This window comes from Equus caballus, chromosome 10 (genome assembly GCF_041296265.1).
Source record: "Equus caballus isolate H_3958 breed thoroughbred chromosome 10, TB-T2T, whole genome shotgun sequence".
NCBI classification, from domain to species: domain Eukaryota; kingdom Metazoa; phylum Chordata; class Mammalia; order Perissodactyla; family Equidae; genus Equus; species Equus caballus.
In genome coordinates, this window is record NC_091693.1 from 65,130,656 (window position 1) to 65,157,560 (window position 26,905).

The 26,905-nt window shown below is 46.4% G+C and overlaps 1 protein-coding gene across 12 annotated transcripts in view; it reads right to left on the reverse strand.

Moving 5' to 3' along the window:
* The window catches only part of SCML4 (Scm polycomb group protein like 4), a 113,004-nt gene that overhangs the window by 26,441 nt on the left and 59,658 nt on the right, over nucleotides 1–26,905 (reverse strand). For 11 of the 12 annotated variants that reach the window (XR_287907.4, XM_070223632.1, XM_070223635.1 and 8 more), the window contains 3 exons: nucleotides 17,695–17,824; nucleotides 15,345–15,545; nucleotides 10,485–10,679 (listed from right to left, as the gene is read on the reverse strand). Coding sequence is in view for 10 of the 12 variants with exons in the window: in XM_070223632.1 (XP_070079733.1) it covers nucleotides 10,485–10,679; nucleotides 15,345–15,545; nucleotides 17,695–17,824 (526 nt within the window). In the remaining 2 variants the exon portion in view is untranslated. Of the gene's footprint in view, nucleotides 1–351; nucleotides 654–10,484; nucleotides 10,680–15,344; nucleotides 15,546–17,694; nucleotides 17,825–26,905 lie in introns of those variants that run through there. The other variant, XM_070223637.1, reaches the window with a different exon arrangement.

The window sequence follows — 26,905 nt, forward strand, 5'->3', positions numbered from 1 at the left end:
ACCACTGGAACAGTGTCCAGAGGGCTCCACGTGTGAACGGCCTGGCTGCTTAAAGAGACAGCAGCACCGCTGATCCCCAGTCCTGAAACCCAGGTTAGAAAAGGAGGTCATACAGTCAGCCGAGAACACCACCACTCGAATAGCTGTGGAACAACTATTCCCCGATGCTTCCCCAGGTACCCCCGCCTGAGGAGCACAGCCAGTCGGCTCTGGAATACAGAGAGAGACCTGCAAGGAGAGAAGCAGGAAGAGGAAGACGGGAGGGAGAAGGCCCCAGGAAACAAGAGCAGGGCCCCAGTGATCTGCACCTCCCCTGCTCAGAGACGGTGACACAGGGGCATTGCATCCTACCTCGGGTGGCTGTGTCTCTGCCACCAGGCAGCCTCACGCACGCTCTTCTCCAGCACTGCTGGTGCCCAGCATGTGCTCAGTGCTGCGGGAGGCAGGCGGGACCTCTAAGGGACTCCTTGGGGGCAGAAACCAGGAGATTTCCTCTCTGCCCTCTTGCAGCCTCTCACGCGGCTTTCACTCTGGTGGAGGTTTACAGATTTTCTTTTCTCAGGCTCAGTCCCGCCCCTTGTTCTTGCTTAGATAAGCTCGTTGTGTTTTCCCTTAGGGCCCTCTGTAGCCTGCTGTCCCAGCCTTCCTGGTTCAAAGGGCACCAGGCCACACCACCTATGAGGCTGAGCATTTCATTCACTTCAATTAAATTTTCCATTAACCTGGTCCTGGCCAGTATAGATTTTCTCTTCAAGCTTGTCTCTAAGTTCAGATCACTCAGCCCTTGGAGTCAACCTTATGACTCCCCTCTGGTCCATTTAAGGACATTTCTATTTTTTTCTCACTTAATGAGATGCACAGAAACCAACCATAATTTTAATGTCTGACACCTGAACTTCTTTAGTCCCACGGGATGCTTCTGCTTTGCCTAAGACTTTGTTCTAAGTCAATGGGTTGATTTCCTCCTGTAGAAATTTGGCCCAAAGGCAATTTTGCCCAAACCAGCCGTTTGGAATAATGACCGTCCTTTCCGTCTGCAGAGGAGAGCAGGTTCCACAATTGCCCTCTGGACGGTTTTGCAGCGTTGCGAGCCACCGCCTCAAGGCTTATGGGAACTCCCAAGAGGTAGGGGAGGGCAGAGGTGGGGGGACCTTCCGGAGGCATGCTCTGTTCCCTCCACAGCCCCCACACCTTTTGGTCTTTTATAGAACTTTGCGGAAATTAAAAGTGGTCCTTAATCAGGAAAATGTTGGAGTCCCTGGAATAGAGGATGCCTTGTAAGTTTTGGCTCTAAAGGGACATCCTGACTTTCAGGAAGGCTCACGGTCCTCTCCAGGATTCCTCACACTAGTGAAGCAGGCTGCCATCTTGGGAGATGCTCTGTGGAAAGGCCTATATGGCAAGGACCCAGCAGCTCCTGGGAAACTGAATCCTGCCAACACCTGAGCTGGGAACTGGATCCCTCGCTAGTTGAGCTTTGAGATGCTTGCAGCCTTATGAGAGACCTGGAGATAGGGGACCCAGATAAGCTGCACCTGAACTCCTAGCTCAGAAACTGAGGAATAATAAATGTTATTTTAAGCCACCAAGTTTGGGGGTAATTTGCCACACAGTAATAGATAACTAATACAGGTGGGAAAAGGAGATTTATTTCATTCCCCTTGACTCTGTGTATCCAGATCGGAAGCTGTAATTATTAATTCCGTAGCGGCCAGGATGTACCTGCTGTAGAATATCTGCCCATTTCTCTGCCGGGAAGTTTATGGGGTATTTTTCAGCAAAGAGTTTAATGCTTATTTATGAGACCCACAAACTATCCACTAATAGGAGAGAGTTCACGAAGTTTACCTTAGAAGCTTCTTGGTTTCCTAAGTTGTTCTGGATCCTCTTGGCATGCTTTGCCATTTTAACCCTAGTTCTGATGCCTGGTCAGCAGGTGGTGGGATAGGTAACCTGCAGATATTACCTGAGGGCCCACTCCAGGCGCTCAGGGTGTCTGTCCAGGGGAGCAGCCCGAAGGGATGGATAGAGTCTCCAATTGCAGCTACCGTGAGCCCTGGAGATTTGGGGATGGCTACATCTCATATGCTTGGCCCTTTGTTTCCATCAGTCCTATGCTTTCTGTGTTCCGATGTTTAAATCAGAGAGCTTGGTCACCATCTCCTTGGATCTTCTTAGAAGCCTGGCCCATCCCTCAGGCCATCTATTCTTCCATCATAGGTAGGAGGCTCTTTGGATGGGCCCACCAGAGACACAGAAAGCCTTCTGCCGCTGACCTAGGAGTCCCCAGCATCATCTGGCTTGCTGGAGAGTGGCTCAAGGGGGCTTGATGGGTGGGGGTGTCACATAAAGGACAGTTAGCCTCGTGGAACAAAGGAGCAGATTTCTGGTAGATTTTTTACCTGAAGAGAGGGCACGGGGCAGTGGGAGGGGTGTCTTTCAGAGAATTCCTGAGACTAGCCTTATAGGAAGAAAGAGTCCATATGGCCTCTTTTTTGTTTTTAAGTATTTTTTCAGCTAAGAGTCTTCACATGCCCCAGCTTTTTCTTTTTTTAAAAAACAGCTTTATTGAGATATAATTTACATGCAGTGTAATTCACCCATTTAAAGTGTACAGTTCAATGGCTTTGACTATATTCACAGGTTTGTGCAGCCAGAGGCATGACTCTTAAACAAGGCATATTCTTTTTTTGCTGGCTGAACAAGGTGTCACAAGTATATGTCTGGTTTGGGCATTTTTTTTTTTTCTGCTTTGCTTGTTGTGTTTTGTTTCAATTATTTTATTGAGATCAGAGAGGCACATATGTATGGTGACAGATAAAAATTAGACTATGGGTAGTGAGCATGATGAAGTCTACACAGAAACTGATAATAATGTACACCTGAAATTATACATGGCCTCTTTCTTTACAGGCTCTTTTCCCCTCCACACTCGCTCGCAGAAGGAGCTCTCCCGAATAGTAGAAAGCCTACTGGGGATTTACCATCATCATCATTCTTCTCCTCAAGTCTTGGGTGTTGACATCTTTAATACACAAAATGATTTTATTTCTGATCCTAGACAAGAAGGGTGTCATCTTAAGTTCTTTTTGTTTCATTTTAATATAGACACCTTCTATTAAAATATTATCAAATTGGTCAACATGATTCAATATTATGCTCTTTATCTCATATTTAAAGTACCTTGGGAGGTTCCAACAACTTAACTGGAACATTCATTCATTCATTCAAACCAATAATGATTAAATAGCTATCTTGTGCTTCCTCAATATCTACAGGACTTGAGAGAGACAATGCAAAGGGATCAGTAAACTACTGAACATTGTAAAAATCTATTTTAAATTCTACAAAACCTGTGGTTTTCTCTAGAGGTTATATTTTTCCCTTTTAGCTCAGCATTTTAAAATATCTGCAGATATTCTATTTTAATGAATGATATAATTGAAAATATAATAAATAGCACACAGGTAGAACTAAGATTAGGAATCCTACACTGGGAACGCTCCGTGTTCCGTGCTGTAAGAGCTCTCGCTGGGCTTCTCCTGCACCTATCTGTTTGAAAATATGTGAAAGCATTTGTATTTGCTGCAGAACTTGTGGACGCTTCTTTTAACCTTTCCATCAAAACTTTCTGTGAGGAATCTTAAGAATTGAACTTGACGCTGACACTGTGTTCTCCTTCCGAATGACCCCCTCTCCAACTCATGGTGTTCACATGGCCCATGGCTGTGACAGGACAAACGTCGCTCCAAGATATTCCAGTCACTGGCCTGCACTGGGACACCGGCAGCTGCAAGGAGTCCAGAGTAACACGCTTTCCTTCATTTCTTTTTTCCCTTCCACCATTTTCGTATATTATTTTAAATGCTGGCTCAAACGAAACCCAGTGTCATGGAGTAGGCTACTTTGCCTGGTTTTGTAGAGATGAGAAAGTTCTCCCGGTGTCTAGAATGACAGGCTCTGCCTGCCCCGTGGATATCATCCAGCAACAATGTAGCCCGAGAACAAGGACAAGGACAAAACACTCCTTGGGGCCGAGATGGGAGACCGAGAAGGAGAGAGAGAATCAGTCCACTCGGAATGCAGTTACCGCCTCCGCCTTGCTAACGGGGGTGGGGGTTTGTTTTGTTCCTTTACATCTTTGCTAGAAGTGACACAAGTGTACCACAAGCCACTTGTGAACATCCATTTTGTGCATTTGACTCAGAAGTCAGGCTTCTGAGCTGGGAAACAGGACACACACCCCACCCAGCAAGTGTTGGGTATTAGGGCCAAACCCACAGACCGGCTTGGGAGGAAAGGCAAAGGGTCAGGGAGGAGAAGACCTGGTCTCAGTTTCGTCCCCTCTGCTGCCTTTCTGTGTGACTCTGAACAAGTGGCCTCAGCTCTCTGGGCCTTAGCGCACCACAAATAGGGGAAGCTTAATAAATGTTTGCTGACTGACTGAATGATGTTTCTGTATAATGGAACTCATGCCATTTGATAAACTATTTCCTTTTGGAAATACACAATCTTTCAGAAAGATATTCTCTGTATAGTCATTCTCTGTAGAGCTATTACGTTAGACAAATTTGTAGTTCAACAAGGAAGAAGATTCGATTTCTAAATGCTGGGTATATAGGTTCAACCATAATGGAACACACCGTGAGCGTCTGTTACTCCAATCGTTTTCTGGTGTCTGGTCCAAAGACCACCAGCCAAGGAAGAAAACAAGCCTCAAGAACAAATGTCCTTCCTCATCTCCCACCCGCAGCCATCTGCGTACGAAAAAAGCTACTCATCAAAATAAACAATTTGTTCCCTTCATGTTAAACCTTCAAAAGGCAGGAAACCAATCACTAAATTAGATCTTGCAGAAGAGTTCAGCTATCACATTTGTGGTTTCCAAAGACTATCTCCCCTACGCTTGGTGAGCAGACAATTTGTTCTGTCGCGTTGCGTTTACTGAATTGTCAGTAAATATTTACTGCAGATTCGTTGTGTCTCAGGCTCTGCTGGCCACTGTGTGGCCTTGCCCCCAAGTCTGTCTAGCAGGGAGATGAGATCTGGACCCAGATTCTTGCAATATAAGGTCCAATTAAGCGCCATTGACGATGTATAAGCAAGGGTTGGGAGAACAAATGGACATCTTGCAGGGATGCAGGGAAACTTACAGGGCGGCAGACGCTCTGCTGCAGGCGGCGGCTGGGCCACACTGAGAAATTCGCCCATCTTCATTCTTTCCTTTCTTTCGCCCTCCTCCCCAGGACTGCCAACATCCTCTTTCTTACCTGGTTTTGCACACATGCCACCTCACCTGACCACTCTGCCCCCTCCCGTCCCCTCCTCTCCTCCAGCACATGGACACCCCCACGGGACACTGGCTCATCTTAAGTCGCAACATTTGTACAGGAGAGGCATTGTCCTAGCACAAAGAAACTTACTCTGCTGAAAACCTAGAATAAACTTCCCTAAGGGAGCAGGACTCTGCCAGTGCACACTTAGTCACTCATTTGAAGTTTGGTCCCCAACCAGCAGCAGCACCCATATCACCCAAGCACCTGTTAGAATGCAGACTCGCAGGTCTCACCTAGACTCATGGAGCCAGAATCTGCATTTTAACAAGATGCCCAGGTGGTTCCTGACCACATTAAAGTTTGAGGAGCACTGGCTAAAGCTTATTTATAATTGAGATTTTTTTTATTAACATTCAAGGGTAAGGTAAAATTCTCCCCGTGATCATCTCATGACTTCTGACATAACCACAAATGTTATCAAATCCGTATTTCTGCCTCCCTTCTCCTAAAGCACCAGGAGAGCTGCTCTGCTTCCTTAGACACAAACCACAGGTGGCTGTTGGTTAATAGCATTGAAGGAAAATGACCGAAGTTCCTGATCCCAAGCCAAGAACTCCACCTTCCAGGCTGAATTCAGGCAGCGAGTAGGTCTGACGCCTGGTTTTCCCTGGACACTGGAGAAAGGGCATCCGGCAGGAGAGTTTATAGTTCAAAGGTCAGGGAAGAGAGTTGGAAGAAGCCCTCTCTCTGCTCTGATGAGAGCACCCCTGTCTTGGCATCCTCACCTTTACCACTAGGGGGGCCCTTGCTGGGGTTCCTGGGGCACTTGGACCTCCTGCAGTCCAGGGCTGTCCTCTGCCACCTCCAGCCATGACTCTCAGCCTGGAAGGGACCAGAGAGGACATCTTGCTCCTACTGCTCTGGATTGTCAGAGTTCCCCCAACGGCCCTAACCACTGGACACCTGCACTTGTCACCAATGACGGGGAGATCACGACCCCCAAGCAGCCACTTCTGCTTGTGAATGGCTTTGACTATTCAAAGGTCTTTACAGTGTCACCTCCACCTGACTCCTGAGGGAACTATCTTCTGAGAGTTCCAGCTAGTTATTCAGCTGCCAAATTCTCTACCTGGGAGAGTAGTCCTTAAGTCCATGCTTCTCAAACTTTAATGTGTCTTCAAAACACCTGGGATCTGTTGTTAAGCTTATGGGAGGGCCACTGAGCTTTTGCCTTTCTCAGGTGATGACAATGCTCCTGACAAGAGTTTGAGTGGCAAGACCTCAGGTTTCATTAAATCTACCTTCAGGACCACAGAGTACAAACCCATGTGACCTGCTGTCATAAAGTGGAACAGAAAATCATGTCTTCCCCGAATCATCCATTTTTCAACTGCAAACATCATAGTTTATTTAATAGTTCCTTACGTGTCATGGCTTTGCATTTTCTTATCATGTCATGATCTATCTTCTGGAAGCACTCTAATGAGTGTTGGCAAACCCTCTAACTGTGTGGCACCCAGCCTAGAACACTCCAGCTTTGACTGAACGACCTTGGGACAGAGCAAGACCTGGTTCAAATGAGCTCACGGCTATAATCTTGTCTAGGAACGACCAAACAGGGTCCTATGGGTGGATATGGGGCCTAACATCAACAAAGACCTCCATTTCTTCCCTCTTATAAATATACTTGCCTTTTCTTGACACAATGGTGAGAAAGTGAGTGATAAACTAATTCCTCATCTAAAGTAATAATAATTTGATGGATTACCCTCTAAGGGAGCTTTGTCAAGTCAATGTCTTAATCTAAAGGCAAACTTCCTAATGTTATTTTAGGCCCCACGGCAGACCGGTGGGGAAGACATGTGGCAAGGGGGCCGCTCAGGGCATACATGCCATAGCTGCTTCCTCCACCCTCCCTGAGGCTCCCGGACACATCAAACATGCAGCTCTCAGTTCTGTCACACCCAGGACATGAGGAACAATTTCAATGTAGTTGGTTGATTTGGAGCAATTCATTTTTTCAAAGCAGCTGTGGGTTAGGGAAGGGCTCGCGAAGACAATGGAAGTCATTTTCTTCCAAAGCCAAGCCAACTAGGAAGGAAACCAGCTTTCAGGTAGAAATCCCTGCCTCAGTCAAGGGAAGAAGTGAGGCAGCTATACTACTCCAGGGAAAAGACTGGAACTTCATTCGGCATGGTGAGTTTGAAGGGGAGAGAATAAAGTGGAAACCAAGGCAAGAGTTTTCTCAGTGATCACTTAAGGAAAGCTGAAGGGGGCTCAGGACAGGATGTTAAAATGAGACTATTTTAGTTTCAGTTTTGGCTGAGGCTGCAAAATAAGACACCCCATACCAGAGTGAAGTGTGCAGATCTTGCAAAAAAGAGATGCTGGAAAGCTAGGTTTACACCTATAGATGACCACCACGTCCAGCCTGCAAGAGAAATTGTAGAAGCTGAGAAACAGGCTGCCTAGAAGATGAATTATGGAGACAGCTGTCCAGTGTGTTCCCAAGGGCGTCCATGTGGCCATGTGAATAGCTTGATATTGGTCCCTGGAGCTTGAGAGACACAATGGATTATTGTTTGATTCCTGTGAGAAATCTAAAATTCTGGCTGCTCTGATGGCAGAACCAAGGGAAGTGCCTGCAGGGATTGGCCTGCGCGCCCGGTTCGTTTAGGTAAAGGATGTGTGAGTGTTTCTCAGAGACCAGATGCAGGCCGTCAGAAGAGAGAGCTGAAGTGGGATCATCTTAGTTCCTTCTCAGAGGACTGTCTGGAGGCACAAAGGGGCCTCAGCAGAAAGAAGCTAGAGATTTACCCAAAGACGCCTTGAGGCTGTGGAAGGAATCCTAAGTGACCAGCCAGAGAAGAGTTACATTTGTCCGTGTCAACAAAAGTGCACATGAAAGATGGTAGAACACGAAAGGACCCATGTAAGAGCCCACAGGATGAAGAACCAGCTTTAAACACCTGCCAGAACCAGGGAGCATGATGCCAACTCACAGCAGGATTAGTCAAATAAAAATCCTCCTAACTCTGACCTCTCCTCCTTTCCCGACTCTGATCGTGAAGGATTCTAAATCATTCTTAGCTAGGTATGAGAGGGGACAAAAACACAAGGCTGGGTGGGGGTAGGGGTGGAGAGAAGCCGGTCATGCTCTCCTTTACTGCTGCAGGCAACTGGCCTGAGGTAAGTCTGAGCTGGGAATGGGGAGTAGTTATACCATTTTTTTTTCCTGAGGAAGATTAACCCTGAGCTAACATCTTGTGCCAATCTTCCTCTATTTTGTATGTAGGAGGCTGCCACAGCATGGCTTGGCAAGTGGTGTGATGTTGGCGCCTGGGATCCGAACCTGAGAACCCTGGGCCACTGAAGCAGAACACACAAACTTAACCACTACGCCACTGGGCTGGCCCCAGGGAGTAGTCATTCCTTTGAGTGTAATTTAAGGTTTGATTATCACTGATCTGGACATATGAATTATTGACTAGAGAATGTTTTGTTACCTGAAAGGAGCCAGAAAAGTCACAAGATTTGTCCTAAATTTCATCCATGGACAAGGAAGAAGTGGTCACAAAGGCTGCATTTAAAGGAAAATGGGAGACATGAATTATGTGGCTTTATGATTATGTCCCATGGGTCACGCTTGTTCAATGGAACAATGATTCAAGGGTTTGCCAAGCGAAATCAGACCATTCTGCTATTCTCGTTGCAAGATTCACTAGAAGATACCTTAGCTTTAGAACACGTCTCTGAGTCAACTGCGGTTTACAGGAGAGACCAGATTCACAGACTGTCAGACAAGAAGGAGCATTATACAGGAGCAACTCCAACCCCTCATTTAGGAAACTGAGGTCTGGAAAGATGAGAAAACTTTCCCAAACTCACATATATAGAGACATCAAAAAAAGCACAGAGGTATACAGCATCTGCTCACACAGACCGTATTTAATTTGGCACCTTGCTTTGTAAAGGCCAAATTCCTTCCTGTTTCCCAGGACTCAGAGAGGTTAAAGAAAAATTGCAGACAAGATTATTGACAGTATCGGAGAAAATCTACGCTAAGAATCTAAGTTTATCCTGCCCTGCTGTCTTCCTGAGCTTAAGACATAGCCGCTCTAATTATACGTGTCCTTGTGTTGAACGCTCTGAGCCTGTCCGTGAGCACACACCTGCAAACAGATCAGTTTCTCATTATTTGTAATGGTCACTCAGCACCTCCAGAACTTTCCTAAGCTCGGGTATTTGTCTTATTCCAAGACAGAGTCTCACACAGTGCTTGGAACAGAAGAGCGTCCATCAAATGTGTGCAGAATGATGTAATTTCTAGATTCCAGTTTCACTATCTGCGTGTTCTTTATATGTCAACAACACTGCTTCTGGAGAAAGCAAACAGGCAACAGTTATGCTCATCCTTAGGAATCTGGAATCCAGAACCTGGAGTCAAGTTCAACTCTTTGCAAATCCGTAACTCAGGGCTGCCAAGTGGGGAAGGAGCACCTCCTGCTGGCGTCTAGCCCCTTGGGCAGACAAGGTTGCAACAAGTTTGCCCATGTGGCCTTGCTGCCCTTCCTGCCAGCCACTTTCCTATGCTGAGCTGTTCCGGGGCTGTTGGGACAAAAGGCGCTCAGCCCCTGGCTCACTTTCCAAGCTGTGATGAGAGAGAAACGATAACTCCTACTGGAAGACGTATTTGAGTCATGGCCCGGTCAAATTCCTGCCATAATAGACACCTTTTATGAACATGATAGGCACCTGAGGCCTCCAGGCAGGACCAGCATAATTGGTTCCTTAGCCCTAGTTTTTCTAGGATTTCTTAGTTCCTTAGTTTCATAGTCCGTCAACTACTCAACAATGATGAATAAGTGCCCAAAAGTCTTAATTAGAGGAGAGTGAGGAAAATCTCTCATTTATACGTGATGTGGTCTCAGTGTCTAAATTCTAATAACACAGGCCTGAAAGCTGTAATGTCGGCTCTCAGTAGCTGGAGCAAGCTCTTCCCACCACAGCCCGGGTGGGTCTAGGTATCCTTGGTCTTGGCGAGCCCTGACTGCTCCCCGGGCACCCAGAGAGGCAGGCCAAGGGCCTCCAGCAGCTGAGCTCCCAGGAACTGTGGTGGCTCCCTCAGCAGCAGCTTCACCTGCCCGGGGAGGGCAGGGACACCTGGGACCACCTGCAGGCGTGGGAAGACAGACAGACAAACCCTACCTGGCTCCATCCTGCCTTCCTTGGTCTCCTGGGCTTCCTCGGAGGCACTGGAGCCCCTGGGGAAGGGCTGGTGGCTGAAGAGGTCATCACACAGAAGGCTTCGGCACAGCTTGGTGAGGAAGCGGAGGACATACCCGATGCTATTCACCACGGGCAGACTCCGCAGGTGCTGTTTCCCATCAAAGGATGCCGAGACTGGAAAACCACAGACAGCAACTCAGAGCAGGGCACTGGAGAGAGCCACAGTCCGTCAGCCCCAGGAAGGAGGTTTCTGTTTGTTCACCTTTGTTTTGTTTTTCCCTAGGCTTTATTTGGATCTCACCTATTTTTTCACTAATGTCCTGTTTCTGTTCCAGTATCTCCTCTCAGAGACTGCATTGGCTTTAGCTGTCATGTCTCCTTAGTCTCCTCTGGGTTGTGACTGTTTCTTAGTCTTTCCTTGTTTTTCATGACCTTGACAGTTTTGAAGAGTACTTGTCAGGAATTTTGAAAAACGTCCCTCACTTTGGGTTTGTCTGATTTTTTTCTCATGCTTTGACAGGGATTCTAGGTTTTTTGGGAGGCAGACCACAGAGGTGAAGTGCCCTTCTCATCGTATCACATAACAGGTACATGATATCCATGTGACATCACTGGAAGATCTTTGGCCAAGATTGCGTTTGCTACATTTCTCCTCTGATTTCTCCATATTCTACTCCCTGGAAATAAATCACAAGGTACGGTCCACGCTCGAGGACAGTGGAGGGATTAAGCTTCACCTCCTGGAGATGGGAGAGTCTATATCATTTGGAATTCTTCTACGAGGAAGAACGGCCCATTCTCCTCCGTTTCTTTCTTCCTTTCTTTGATCATTTATTGATATCAGTACAGACTCAATATGTTTTTTTTGTACTGTGGGGTATCCAATAAGATCTTACTTATTTTGTTGCTCAAATTTTTCCAGCTTTTGCCTTTGGGGGCTTTCAGGTTGACTCCTGTGTCCCTATGACATGCCCCCAATTTTTTTCTTTTTAGCAACTCTTTGGTTACCGACACTTTAAGATACTCCAGCTTCATCTTGTATTTTCCTTGCCCCATCTCCAAAATCAGCCATTTGCCCAACAGCCCTGGTTCCTTTTATTGAAGAGTGATATTAAGAAACCAAGATTTGGGCACTGGATGTGCTCATTGCTACTGGGGTGTCAGTAGTTCTGGGCCCTTTCAGTGGAGAGAGCTAAGAAATGTATGTATGTATACTATCTCATTATAATTATTTCTCTATCTAGATCGATCTCTTTAAAATTAGATAGATCGATCTAGATCTATAGATATATTCAAATAAATCTGATTGTGTTCCGAGTTCTCCAACTCTAACCCAGCCTCACAGAGTCCAGGGTTCATTCTAGCTTTCTGAGGAAGAGTCTTTATAGAAGAACAAAAATATCTCCACAGTGATGCTGTCAAACTCGATTTCTATAGGGTGACCCGAATTTAGAAGAAACACCAGTTTCTTCCAGCATGTTCCCTTCTATAATCCTCCTCACAGCCCTCTCTCGGCCCCTGAAGCTTACACACCTGCTCCGGTGTGAAGAACACACGAGGAGATCCCAAACAGGACATTCTGCTCCCACCTAGGCCTCTGCCTCATGGCGGCCACACCCAGGCGGCAGATGGTTTTTTTTACACTGTATCTCCCAAAGGCTAGCACATGGCAGGGGCTGGGGCAGGGGTGACCAGAGCTAGTTTTGATTTCAGAACTAAAAAAAGACAACACCCATTTGAATTAGGAATTGAAAGAATCCACTTTTGCGTAGCTCTTTAGAGTTTGGCAAGAGCTTTCCTAGCTATCCCCTCATTTAGGCCTCATGACCATTCTGCGAGGACAGTAGGCAAACAGTTACAACCCCATATGACAGATGAGGAAACTAAGAAGAGGGCCTGGAGTGGTTTCTCCAGCTCATATGGCCTCTCTGTGGCACTTGCCCGTTGTTTTAATACTCCAAGTGACTCTGATTGGGAGAGTCAGCAAAGAGCTGCCGAGATGCTCACTAAATGGGTCCCTTTGGCCACTCAGACACTCTGGAAATTCCCTCTTAGTGTGGGCCCTGCTGCTTGCCTCCAATACCTTAAAAACTAGGTGTGATGGAGACTGAACCCACAGCAGGAGGGTCTGGGGCATCAGGCGTCCCATAAATCATTGTGCACACATTCCAGGAGGTGCCCGGAGGATGACAGAAGTGGGAAAAGTCCACTTCCTGAAGGCAGACATGGAGTTTGCGAGATCATAAAGTCCACCCCTCTGGGAGGGTGTGGCTGAGGCCAGGCACCCCAACAGATGTGCTGGGAATGGGTTCTGGGGTGCTGTGGTACTGTTTCCCTCAGCCCTTGGGGTGGCCCAAGGCCCAGCCATGGCAGTTTGGTTCCTCTAGCCAGTGGTGCCAGCACCAACGTCATCGTTTGCTATGCCCTGTGCCTTGGGAATGTATGGAAAGCGGTGCCCTAAGATCAGGTTCCAGGTGGAGAGTGGGAGAGTCTGCTTCTCCTCGAGTCCCTCCCTAAACACCTTGCTACCACCACAGCCTTGCTGAGCTTCCGTATCAGTGTTAGCAACATGGAAGCCACATTGCCACCTTGCAACCTCAAGGAGGCACGAGGAGTCCCCTCAGTGCCACTGCATTCTCCAAGACAGTGAGGCCAAGCGCTCAGCTCTGGCCTTCCTGGGAATCCCTCAGCCAAGGGAAACTTGGCAGGGCCCCGCCCAGTCTTGTGTTGGTGCCAAGCACTGCAGAACGTCCTCCCCAGGGCTGAGGCCCCTGAGGTCACAGAAGGGCTGAGCAAGAGAGCAGGGAAAATGGGGTCAGCTCTCCCTGCTTAGGGGGCAGGGCCATAAAGCATTCAGTTAGATGGGATTCGCTCAAGAGAGTGGGCACACATTGCAGGAGGGGCTTTCTCTTATTGCCAGGTCTGTGTCTTGAGCCGTGTTATTTAGCAAGGAGAAGGAGAAGGTCTTTACCTCTGAGGGTAGCCCAGGACGGAGAACAAGGTTTCAGACAGAAAACAGGAGAAGAATGGCCACGGGGCTCTCAGAGGGCCGGAAACAGGACTCTCCTCCTGGCCTCTCTTGATGCATCGCTTCTTCCTCCTGTCTCTGTTCGCATCTGCTAAAGTCTCTTCAAAGTCACCCTGGGTCAGACATATGCCCCTTGGCCTTGCCAAGTTCTATTTTAATCAGTTACCAGCAAGTCAGACCCAGCTTCACGCTCACAGGGAGCTCCAGAAGGTGGGCTGAATCAATCAGAGCTGGGGAAGCCGTGTTGGATAACCTCCCCACCCCTAAGCCCTGGGCATCCGGAGTGAAATAAAATGCCCCTGCTTTAGCTCTTCAGGACACAGCTGCATTAGAGGCACCTCTCCTCTGAGGTTCTCATAGCCGGCCAGCAGGGGCACCAGTGCTGCACCGCCCCAGGGCTGGGGAAACTTCTCCCATGCCCATGTCCATGATGCTGCACCAGAGAAGACACCAGGCGGTCCCTTTGAGTCATGACATCTTGCAAAGGCCCGGTGCTCCAGGGCTTAAGGGCAGGTGGTGACCCCCATTGTGTAGAGAGTCTGGGGTATCACAGAACGAGCCTCTGCAGGCAAACACTTGAAAAGGACAGAGCTCCCGGCTCTGCCTTTCACTTGTGCTGACAACTTCCACTCCCTCTGGAAGCTGTTGGGTTGGGGCTGAAACTGGAGGAGGGCAGTGACGATGGGAGAAGAGATTAACCCTGAAGCCTCTTGTGAGACGCGGTTGGGCCCATGAGCTCTCCCCACTGCCCTGCATGGTGATAAGTGCTGTGAAAAAGGAATGAAGCAGAGTGAGGGAGAACAGATAGTGACTAGGGCTGATATTCAGACCCCGTGGCCAGGAAAGGACTCTCCGATAATGTGGCATTTGAGTAGAAAGCTGAAGGAAGTCCAAGAGCAAGTCACATGGACAGCTGGGGGAAGATCATTCCAGAAAGGGAGAACAGCACGTGCAAAGGCCCTCAGGCAGGAGTGTGGCTGGAGGATACAGGAAAAGCAAGGAGGCCAGCACGGCCAGAGCAGAGCGGGGAACTCCAGAGAAGGGGCCAGGAGATCAAAGAGGTAGCCAGAGCCAGGTCACATGGGGCCTGTGGGCTCTTGTAAACATGTGGGCTTTTTCTCAGAGCGACATGGGAGCCACTGAGAGTTTAGGGCAGAGAAGGAGCATGATCTGACTTAGATTTTTAAAAAACCAGAGTGGCTGCTGGGTGGTGAGAGGTGGCTAGATTCTGGATGTATTTTGAAGTTAGAGCAGTAGGATTTACTGATGGGTTGGAGGTCGGACGTGGGAGAAAGAGAAGAGTTAAGAGTAAGGATTCAGAGGTCCAGTCTTCTTGTCCAGGTCTGGGAGAATCTTCTCCTCGAGCCCTGAGAGAGGCCTTCAGCACACAGGCTTATTTAAGGCCCCTGGAGCCCAGCAGCTGGAGGATGGACCCTGGCCACACCACTGTCCCCCAAGCCTGAAGATGGCACTTTCCTCTTCAGCATCAAATGATTTGGTTATGTCAGTTATGAAGATTGTACTTTTCCAATTTTAATCCATTAATATTAAAACCTATATTATTGCTTTTTAAAACATTAATAAAAACTTGTACTGTGAGATGATCTTAAACTCATAATTCATAAGGAAGATTTGCCTATAGTTTTCTTTTATTTTTTATGTCAGGCATTGAGGTGTAATTTATAAACAATAAAATTTACTCTTTATGGGGTGTTGGGTTTATGAGTTTTGACAAATGTACACAGTCACGAAACCACAATCAAAATACAGAAACCACAGCCCTCCTCGTACAACCCGCCCCAGGGCCTTACCTGACACCATCTCACCACCATAGCCCTGCTTGACCAGGGAGAAGACCAGCTTCTGCTGGTGGGCGCAGTCGATGCACGCTTGCACGGCCTGCTGCAGGACTGCCGATGGCCTCTCGGGCCCGAAGTGCTCAGGGAGCTGCTGCACCTTCCTCCTCTCCAGGTACGGCCCTGCGTCGGCTTGCTTGTTGATGTAGAGGCAGACTGTGGAAGCAGAAACCCACAGAGCCCTCAGTATCGGGCACCCATCAGGCCAGGGGGCTGCTCCTGTGTGCACGGGGGATGCCTCAGCCACGCCCCCTCGACCCCGGCCTTGGAAAGCTAAAAAGGCCACAAATGGGACCAATTCTTCCTAATTTAGGAAGTAAAAGAGGCCAAAGAGCCAATTACCTCGAACTGCCAGGGCTTGCTCTCAAGAGAGGCTCCCGGTCAGGAACAGATGGACAAGAGGGTCCTCTCTGATCCTCAAATCTGAATCGTAGACATTATGGAGGCCCATGTGGGCCATGTGTATAAATGTATGTCCATGCTGGGCATGCACACATACAAAATCCTCCCTCCTCCTTCAAAGGAGCTATCGAGCTACACAAAATATTGTCTATCTTGATCACACATTGTGTATCTCGATCAGACGATGCTGATTACTCCAAGGAGTATATATTCAATGAAATTCTGAAAACAGCGCTATTTACAATCTCAGAGATAACAAGCACTCAGCTGCCCATTTAGTTGAGCCCAACCAATGGTCCCCACACTTTCAAAGTAATATCCCCCATCGGTAAAACATTTTTGAGCACGCACCCCAAAATGTGTTTATTTATAGGTTATATGCATTCTTAACTATATTAATGTATTGCATACATTTTAAAATGTAACCAAAAAATATAAAGTTTTAAAGGATAAGATAAAAATAAATATCAGTGGTAGGTGATGTTTTCTTCTGTACACTAACGGTTGCTCTTATGTCTTCCCCACCCCCACCCGGGGTATGAGCATCTTACCTTGGGGGCCACTAGTCCGAAGGAGTGTTGAAGAGGGACTGTAAGAGGAGACCAATAGCACTTTGGAAGGATTAAATAGTAATGGCAAAGGTGAAGAAAATTAGTTTTTATTGAGCATCTACTACATTCCAGGCACTTTATGTACTTTATCTTGTTCGATTCTCAAGACAAGCCTGGGAATTATTACTTCCTTTACTAATGAAGAAACCGAGGCTTAAAGTGGTTAGATGGATGCTCATAAAGTCTGTAATTAGTGATGCAACAGTGATTTGGACTCAAGTCTTTCTGATGTCAAGGCCTGTGCTCTTTTCACTCATGCCAGACAACTGAGGAAAATCTAATTAATAAGGGACCTTCACGCCAGGCACTGTGCTGGCCTACAGAGAAAATGGCGAACCAAATCTACATGGTCTCTGGCTTCTCAGAGCTTAGGGCCCTGGAGGGGAGGCAGACACACTCAGAGAATCACAGGAAGTGATACGGGACCGTGGCTGCGAGAAACACTAGGGAGGTGCTGGGAGAGCCCATCTTGGGAACCCTGGCAGGAGAGCCAGTGAAGGTTTTCTGCAGGGAGGGAGGACTGAGCTAAGACACAAGGGAGGATGGGGGTGAGCAGAGGGGTGATCATTCCAGATGGAGGGAAGAGAATGTGCTAAGATCCTGTGGTGGGCCCTAGGGACTGAGAGGAGAGCAGCGAGCTGCAGGGCCTCGTTGGCTGTATTAACAAGTTTGGTCTTTACCTAAGAGCAATGAGAGGGGACTGAAGGGGTTTAAGTGGGACGACAGTAGGGGGTTGTTTGTGATGAAGGAGGACCATGTGCATGTGTGTGTGCGTGCACGTGTGTGCATGTGTGAGAGAGAGAGAGACATCACCCGATTGCTGTTACTCTTATGAGGGAACTGTTGGCTGGTGGACGCCCCATGAGAGGGACTGGGCTGAGCTCGACTCTGACTGGATTGGAGGGCGCCAGGTGGGATTAAGGGAGATTAGGATCCTTAGGAGATCTGGAAGTCAAACACAGTGGTGGAAACTCTTCAAGGTGAGCAGGCTCTCTATTGGTGTAGAGGAAAGCTGGCTCTGACAAGAAAAATCTAGGCTACCAACCACTCTTTCTAGTCCTACCCCAAAGCAACCAGCTGAACCTAAGATGCATTGAAAACCAAGTTTCATATAATCCAAGCTGTGAGACACCTACACTCATGTTCTCAGAGGATTTCGTCATCCTATCCGCTGTCCAGCTAACACACTAAATCCTTCATCTGAGCTATCACAGTGGCAGCTCTTTAGTTCACAAAGTGATGCTAGATGATGGGCAGGCCATCACAGCCCTGGAGTTCATTGCTTGACCTACCTGTAAGAGCCTGTGGGGCCCCCAAGCTGGGTATGGTGGCTGCATCCTGAGGGATGGAGCTGAGGTCGGGCTCCGGCGTACTCCGTGGAGGGGAGAGGGCTAAAGGAGTCATGAGAACCCGAGACTTGAGCTGCAAGAGAGAGCCCATTTGGTCAATGAAAATCTGGAAATGTTCTCTACACCTCCCCATCTTTCCTGCATGTCAGTTAACCACTGCTACTCTATCCTGCTTCCACACCTTTCTATTGGGCAGCTTTGGAGGCTGAACTTCAGATTCAAGTTCATGATCAAGGTTCATGTTTGGGGTCATACTCAGAGGTCAGGTCTGCACCCCACCCTTACAGTGGAGCCACCCAGGAAATGACTGTCAGGCAGTGGGTGTTGGAGCACATAGAGGTGGGAAGAGGTGAAGCCTGCAAGCCCTCAGCGTCAGGATGCAGGATAGGGGTCAATTTCCAGCCTGAGCCCCTGTGCTCCCTAGAATCCTGTGGACAGGGCTTTCCCCACAGCCACCCAGAGTCTGACCCCGAAGCTCTCCTCATTCTCTGAGCTTTCTGCTTGCAAAGATCACTGGATCCTGCTGGAAAAGAGCTCAGGGGCCATTCCTCCAGGGGCTGACATACTGTTTAGTGTTTATTTTCTATGTGGAGATTGTCAAAGGCAGCCTGAGTGTGGACATGATTGTCTGGTAAAAAGAAGCAGCCACCTTGAAGGTCTCACTTGAAATAATTAGTGAGGGGCTGAAAATTGCTGTGATGGAATAAGGTGGAGACAACTGGTTGATGATGTCAACACCAACAAGTCATTCTCCATACCAAGGTTTGACAGACAAGTTTCTAATCTTAGCTCTCCACCCCAAAATAATGAATAAATGAATTACTCCACCTCTTCACCACTGACCTTCGTCTGGACCCCACTCTAGACCAATTAAGCCAATCTCTGGGGGTAGGACCAAGGCATCAGTTTCTAAAGATATTCAGATGATTCCAATACACAGTTGATGTTGAGGACCACTGCTCAACAACAGTGCTTTTCAACTTTAAGTTGCAATCAATCACCCTGGGCGTCTCATTAAAATGCAAATTCTGATCTGGGGGTCTGGGATGGGGCCTGAGATTCTGCATTTATAGCAAGCTCCCAGGTGGTACTGATGCTGCTGGTCCATGGACCACACTTTGAGTAGCAAGGATGTCGGTTCTGTTGTTAATATACTTGCAGTCCCCATCCATATCCTAACTTGCTTTCACGGTTTTCAGGATAGAATAATAACAATAGTCACAGAGAAGTAGTATTCCTACTGCTGGTTATCCAAACATTCTACATTCATTCATTCATTCATTCAACAAATATGTATTGAGAGCCCATTGCAGGGCAGACACCCTTCTAGCTGCTGGGATACAACAGGGAACAAAGCAGACAAACATCTTTGGCCTCGTGGAACTGACATTCTATTGGGTGGAAGCATACAATAAACAGAATAAATAAGTAAATGATGTAGAATGTTATAAGGTGATAAGAGAGCTGAGGGTGAAAATAGAGAAAGGGCAAGGGAAGCACAATTGAGGAGTTGTACTTTAGGTTGAAATTTTAAAATAGGATGGTTAGGGCATTTCTTGGGTGACATTGCACAAAGATTTGAAGGAGGTGTGAGAGCAAGTCATACCAGTGTCTATGGAAGAATATTCCAGTGAATGAGAATATCAAGTGCAAAGGTCCTGCGGCAGGAGCATGCCTGGAGTGTTTGTGCAACCGTCGGGAGCCCAGACTGAGACTGGAGAAGTAATAAAGCCACAGGGCTTTGCAGGACACTGTAAGTTCTTGACTTTTACTCTGAGCTCTTTTGACCAGAGAAATTACAGGATATGACTGATATTTTAAGAATCTTTCTGTTGGGAAACATTCTTAACTGTTGTGTTGAGAAGAGTTAGAAGGAGCAGAAGTGGGAGAAACACTAATCTAGAGGAGATAAGAGATGATGCTAGGTTGGATCATGGTGATAGAGTGGAGGTGATGAGAAGCAGACCGGTTATGGACAGATCTTGAAGGTGAAACCTGCAGGACTTACTGACACACTGGATGTGATGGGTGAGAGAAAGAAAGAAGTCAAAGATGACTCCAAGGGTTTGGGCTAGGAAGGCTGCAAGTGGATAAGGCTTTTTTGAGGAGGCAGTGAAGAGGGGTAGGGAAGACGAGGGGTTAGTTTGGGACATGTCAAGTTTAAGATGCCTATTAGACATCCAAGTGGAGATGTTAAGTAGGCAGGTGCATATAGTAGAGTATGGAGTTCTGGGGTAAAGTGTAAATGGAGATATAAATTTGGGAATCATCAATATAGAGTTGATATTTAAGGCCATGATAATGGATGTGATCATCAGAGAAATGAGTGTAGATGGAGAAGAAAAGGATCCAAGCACTGAGCCTGTCAAGACTCCAATTGAAGAGACTGGAGAGATGAGGAGGAACCAGCAGAAGAAACCAGGAAAGAACATCCAGTGAGGTAGAAAGAAAACCGGGAGAGTGTGGCATCGCGGGAGCCAAAGGGAGAAAGAGTTTCAAGGAGGAGAGAGTGATCGGCCATGTCAAATGCTCTGCTCAGACAAGTAAGACTAGAAGCGGCCATTATATTTAGTCTCCTTTCAACAAGAGAGGTTGAGGTACAGTGGGTGGGGTGGGAACCTGGTTGGAATAAACTAAAGAAACAATAGGAAGAGAGGCATTGGGATCAGGAGGTAAAGTCAACTCTTTCAAGGAGTTTTGTCATAAAGGGGAGCAGAGAATTAGCCATAGCAAGAGGCAAAAGTAAGATCAAAAGATTTTTGCCCCACAATGAGATATCATCTCACATCCATTAAGATGGCTACTATCAAAAAAACAAAAAGAAAGAAAGAAAGTAACAAATGTTGGTGAGGGTGTGGAGAAATTGGAATGCTTGCGCACTGTTATGGGAATACAAAATGGTGCAGCCGTTATGGAAAACAGTACGGAGGTTCCTCAAAAGACTAAAAATACAATTACCCTGCAATTCTACTTCTGGGTATATATCCAAAAGAATTGAAAGCAGGGTCTCCAAGGGATATTTGTATCCTCGTGTTCATGCAGCATTATGCACAATAGTCATTGTGGAAACAACCACAAATGTCCATCAAAAGATGAATAGATAAACAAAATGTGGTATATCCATACAAGGAAATATTATTCAGCCTTAAAATAAAGAAGAAAATTCTGAGACATGCTACAACATAGATGAAACTTAAGGACATTTTGCTAAGTGAAATAAGCCAGTCACAAGCAAATACTGTTTGATCCCATGTAGATAAATTCATAGAAACAGTAGAGGGGTGGTTGCCAGAGGTTGGAAGAAGGGGAGAGTGGGTAGTTGTAGTTTAACAGGTATAGAGTTCTGGTTTTGCAAGGTGAAAAAGTTCTGGAGATCGGATGAACAATAAGGTGACTATACTTAACACTGCTGAACTGCATACCTAGAAATGGTGGACAGTAAATTTTATGCTATGTCTTTTTTTTTTTTACCACAATTAAACATTTGAAAAAATTTTAAAGATTTTTTTTGTTTTTTGTTTTTTTTTAAGATGGGAGAAATAAGTGTTTTAATGCTGATGGAAATAATCCAGTAGAGAGGGGGAAGTTGGTGATACAGGAGAGTGCGTGGAGAACTGCTGGCATCAGCACTTTGAGTAGGTAAGAGGGGATGAGATTTAGTGAATAAGGAGGCTAGAGCCTTAGAGAGACATGCAGATCTTTCATCTACTGCAATAGGAAGGAAGGCGAAATATGAGTCTGGATGCTGGGAGGAGTGGATGTGGGGTGGCAGCCTGCAGAAGGTCTCTTCTGATGGTGTCTACTATCTAGTGATGCAGGAAGCTGAGTGTGAGGATGCAGGAAGCTGAGTGTGAGGATGAACTGGGAGGGTGGCAGAAGTCAGGGAATGGAGTGTGGCTGCTGAGCAGCATTGAAAGCGCAGTGAGATGAGTGGAAGTGAATTTAAAACGAGACCAGTGAAAAGTGAGCACCTTGGCTGCACAGGGATTTATGGGTGCACAATCTGGGGCTCTTGAGAGAGACCTTCTATCAATCAGAAGCTACAGTTAGTAATAGAGACTTCATCTTATTCTGAGTTTAGCATTTGAAAAATTAAAGGGTCCTTCATATATCAATACACGGCTAAATATTACAAAAATAATTTAAAATAAACCTCAGTGGTGGGAAGGAGTGGATCAGAAACCTGCTGTGACTCAGACACCGTGACTTTGGTGTGGTTTCCTCATCTGTCAAGTGTGACGAGGGCACTGCCCTGCCTGTTCTCCCAGGTCATGTACCAAGTGTCCCCCTGATGGTCTCCCTAGGAATGATATTCTGCTTTTCATGGCTTGTGAGGGAGAGGCTGGTCGTGACAGTCCCCAAGGACTGTGGCTATCGGGCTGTGGGCGAGTCTTGGCAAAATCCTCCTTTACAGGCTTAAAGCAGTCTGACTCCCAACATGCAGATAACAATGTTGGTGAGGAAAAAACCAGATATGTCAAAGTGTCATTTTTTTACCCTGTAGTCTTTAAGTAAATCCCACAAAGATCCTCATGGTCCTTCCCTGGAAAGATGATGATGATGATAGTGGTGGCAGCTGGGACTTATAGTCAGGCACTGCTACTGTTCGCGTAAACTTCATAATGACGTGAACCTCTAATGCTTGCTCACTATTTTAATTTTTATTAGAGGGAGCTCTGTCCATTCAGCCCACCTCCAATGAAGTCATATAATTACAATTGCCTGTTACATCCGCCCATCATTTCTGCCCAGGTGAAGCACTGAAAGGGATTAGAACAAGTCAGCTGGCTGCAGGGAAAAGCTTCTGCATCTATCCAACCTCTGAAACTGCTGGGACTTTCAAACAAAGAAGAAATCTCATGCAGTTGTGGGTGGTACATGACGTTTTAAAAATATCCTTTCGGTAAAACAATAAATCATCAGTAGGAGAACCCTTTGACTCAGCATTCTGAAACTTCTACCTCATTGCTCAATATAAACAATAAAAAATAACCTATCCTAGGGGGCGAGCCTGATGGCGTAGTGGTTAAGTTCACACACTCTTCTTTGGCAGCCCGGAGTTGGCAGGTTTGGGTCCCAGGCATGGGCCTAGCACTGCTCATCAAGCCATGCTGTGGTGGCGTCCCATATACAAAATAAAGGAAGATTGGCACAGATGTTAGCTCAGGGACAATCTTCCTCAAGCAAAAAGAGGAAGATTGGCAACAGATGTTAGCTAAGGGCCAATCTTCCTTGCCAAAAAAAAAAAAACCACAAAAATAACCTATCCTAGAAAAGGGAGTCATCCATGATTTTAGAAAGGTCCTAAAATAGATATGAGCCTACAGGCTAGGAACATCCATTTGGTGTGATGCGGGGCCTGGTCTGACAGACTGACCTCTCCCATGAGTGGAGTGAGGAGCTCCCTCTGTGCCCCAACCTATCCAAGCCATTCGCTGGCAGAGCATTTGTCTTCTTCATTGCTAGGTTAAAGAAAATTGTTTGTTTTGTTTTGTTTTTTAAATGAACAAAATAAAACAGAAGGCTCCTATCTTGCTATCTAATGCTATTCTTCAATAACAAGAACCAACGCTCCTTAGAGAAATGGCTGATTCTAGGACTAGGGCAGGAAATATATAAGGTGAGCCTGGAGCATCTTATTGTGCCAGAAAGTAAGAAAGTACTAAATAAACACACACACACACACATACACTCACACACATACAAAATGGTAGGGGTAGGTCATAGGGGCACAGGAGCCAACTGCAAGAGCTTCCAATGGCCAAATCTGGAGCGATGTGTGTGACAAATGAGGATAGCAGTGGTGGATTATAATTCAAAGTATACAATAAATATCCATGACTCCATACTGACATCAATGAATGACTGATACATACATGGAGGAAAATAGACATATGTCCCATGCATAAAAATTACAAACAATTTACTGCAGAGCATAGCTCTCCACTCCCTAAGTGTGGGTTGCATATAATGACTTCCTTCCAAAGACGACAGTATGGAAATGGGGAAAAAAGTAACTTTACAGTGGAGAAACCTGACAAACAGCACCTCAACCACGTGATCAAGGTCACCATCCACAGTCACAGGCCACATCAAAAGTACACACCTTTGATAGGATGTGCTGGGAAGGACACCTTACCTCCAGGATCTTATTCCCAAAAATGCAGAACCCTAGTCTAATCATGAGAAAAACATGAGACAAACCCAAATTGTAGAACATTTCACAAAATACTTGACGGATATTCCTCAAAACTGCCAACATTGTCAAAAACAAGGAAACTTTCACAGCCTAAGGAGACATGACAACTAAATGTAATGTGGTATCCTGGGTGGATCCTGGAACAGAAGAGGGAAAAACTAATGAATCTGAATAAAATATAGACACTATTTAATAATAATGTATTACTATCGGTTCACTAGTTGTGACAAACATACCATAATAATAGGGGAAACTAGGTGCTGGGTGTACGAGAACTCTCTGTTCTCGTACCTTTGCAACTCTTCTGTAAATCTAAAACTATTCTAAAATATAGTTTATTTTTAAAATATTGAACACACGATCAGGCAGAATAAACTGGGTAAAATGGAGAGGAAGGAGGGAAGAGGGGCCTCTTTCTTGGCAGCGTGAGACTGGAAGAAGATTTTCTGCCCAGGACGCCTTGCTCTGACACACAGGAGCTAATCCTTGGCCTTCAAAGCCAACAACTTTGTACGGATGCTGGCAAAGTTGGCACCTTTACCTGAAATTCAAAACCTCCATCAAACGGGTGTGGCTACTCGTTTTCCAGGGCACGGTTACCAATGGCTGCTGGAGGGGCTGTGCTTTGCCTGCTTAAGTATCGTGGTGGGATGAAGCAGAAGAGCAGAGAGTCGGTCCCTGCCAGCTGGAGTCTCAGCCAAAGGGGGCTGGGGAAGCTGGGATCCGCTCATCTTTTTTCCGTTTACGGATCCAAAATGAGGGCCTGGAGAGTTTCTGGTTCCAGCTGTCTTTCAGGGGAAGATCTTCCCTAAGACATTTGCTAGAGAATCACTGAAAAGAGTCGTTTGCAAACTGAGATGTGTGGCCAAGGGACACTAAAGGAGTAGGGGACAGTTGATGTAAAATTCAGGTATTTGTCTAGAAATATGTAAGTGGGGCAAAAACAGAGGTACTACCTAAAGAGTGTTTGATAGACCGACAGCAAGAGGCTGGTAATTGGAAGTAGAGAATGTGGTTGGGGGCTTACGAAGATGTGTGGAGGCTGCCTGCCCATCTGCAGAGGATGAACCAACAAAGCAAAATTTAAAAGTAGGTTTGGGGTGGCAGAGGGCACATGCGGTGGAACACTAGCTTTTGAATCCAGCTTGGCCACTCTCTAACCCCATCCTCAGTCCCTTACTTACGAGCCTGCCTCTCCTCATCTGTAAGGCAAGGCTAATAACACCCCCTTGCAGGGATGCGGCAAGAATTAAATGTAAACGTTCAGCATAGGGCTAAGGCCAAGTGAGAACTCAATAAATGTTTATTATTATTGCTGTTAGTATTATTGTTGTTATTATTAGAAATTCCAGAAAAATGCAAATAAGTTTCAGGTTTCTAGTTCGTGCAGCCATGGTGAGGAGCGGGAAGGGTAAGGAGCTGGGGCGGGGGGAATTGCCCATCTTTTCGAGGACCCATTGGCATTTTCTATGCTTGTCACTGGGATCACATCTTCACAAATCTTTGCAAACCTACCCTCCTACCTCCTACCTCGCAAATGATCCCCTCTGAGAAGTATGCTCTCAATGCATCTTGCAATGGCCCCTAAGTGTTGCTTAAGCAACAGCTGCCCTTTCCAAGTTGCACCAATTAAGTAAGTCTAAAAAGAAAAAACATCACTCATTCCAGTAGGCGGTCATTTATTCAGCAAATACTTACTGAGCAGCTACTGTGTGCCAGGAACTGTTCTAGGTGCTGAGGATGCAGCTGTGAATGGGTGACATAAGGTCCCTGTTCTCAATGAACTAATATTGTAGTAGAAGCAGACAAATGATACACAACAAAAACGTCAAATTGTGATAAGTACTACTCCCAGAAGAAAAATATAGTGATGTGATGAAAGGGTACCACGTGACCAGGGTAGGCCTGTACGGAGGTGACTTTTACATTAGGATCTGAATTGCAAGAGGGAGCCTGTGGCGAGCGGGGAGAGAACTTTCTAGGCAGACAGAGTGGCAATGTAAGCCTCCTATAGCTTGGCTTCTTCAAAGAACCAGGAAGGCAAGGTGGCCGGAACTGTGGGCGAGAAGTAAAATGCTGCAAGATGAGGTTAGCTGGGTGGTCAGGGGCAAATCATAAGGGCTTTCTACGTCAGTTTTGTGCACTGAATTGTGTCCCTCCCAAAAAGATATGTTCAAGTCCTAACCTCCACCACCTGTGACTGTGACTTGATTTGGACACAGAGTCTTTGCAGACGTAATCAAGTTAAGATGAAGCCATACTGGATTAGGGTGGGCCCTAAAGCCAACGACTGGTGTCCTTATAAGAAGACGGAAATTTGACACAGATGCAAACAGGGAGAACATCATGGGACAATGGAGGCAGAGATTGGTGTGGTGTGTCTACAGCCAAGGAACACCAAGGATTGTTTGCAACCACTAGAAGCCACAAGAGGCAAAAAAGGATCCTCCCCCAGTGCCTTCAGGGAGAGCATGGTCCTGCCAACACCTTGATTCCGAACTTCTAGCCTCCAGAATCGTTGCTTTTAAACCACCCAGTTTCGGGTACTCTGTTACAGCAGCCCTAGGAAACAAATACAGTCAGATTAGGAGTTTGGATTTTATTCTAAGAGTTATGGAAACAGAAGATTTTAAGCAGGGAAAGACACAACCCAGTTTTTGTTTTATAAAGATAAACATGGCTGCTGTAGAGAATGGATGAGGGGAGGCCAAGTGGAGAAAAGAATGCTAGTAAGGAGGTTATCACATGGTCCAGGGAGAGACACTGTGGCTGAACTAGGGTGGACGGGAGGGAGGCGGAAAGAATTGGTTGGATTCAGGATGTACTTTGGAGATGGAATTAAGGTGATGGGTGAGAGAAAGTGTAAAATCAAGGATAACTTCTAGATTTATTCACATAAATTTTGTTTCAATAGTCTATTTTTACTACATTAGTTTTAAACATTAGCATCTTACT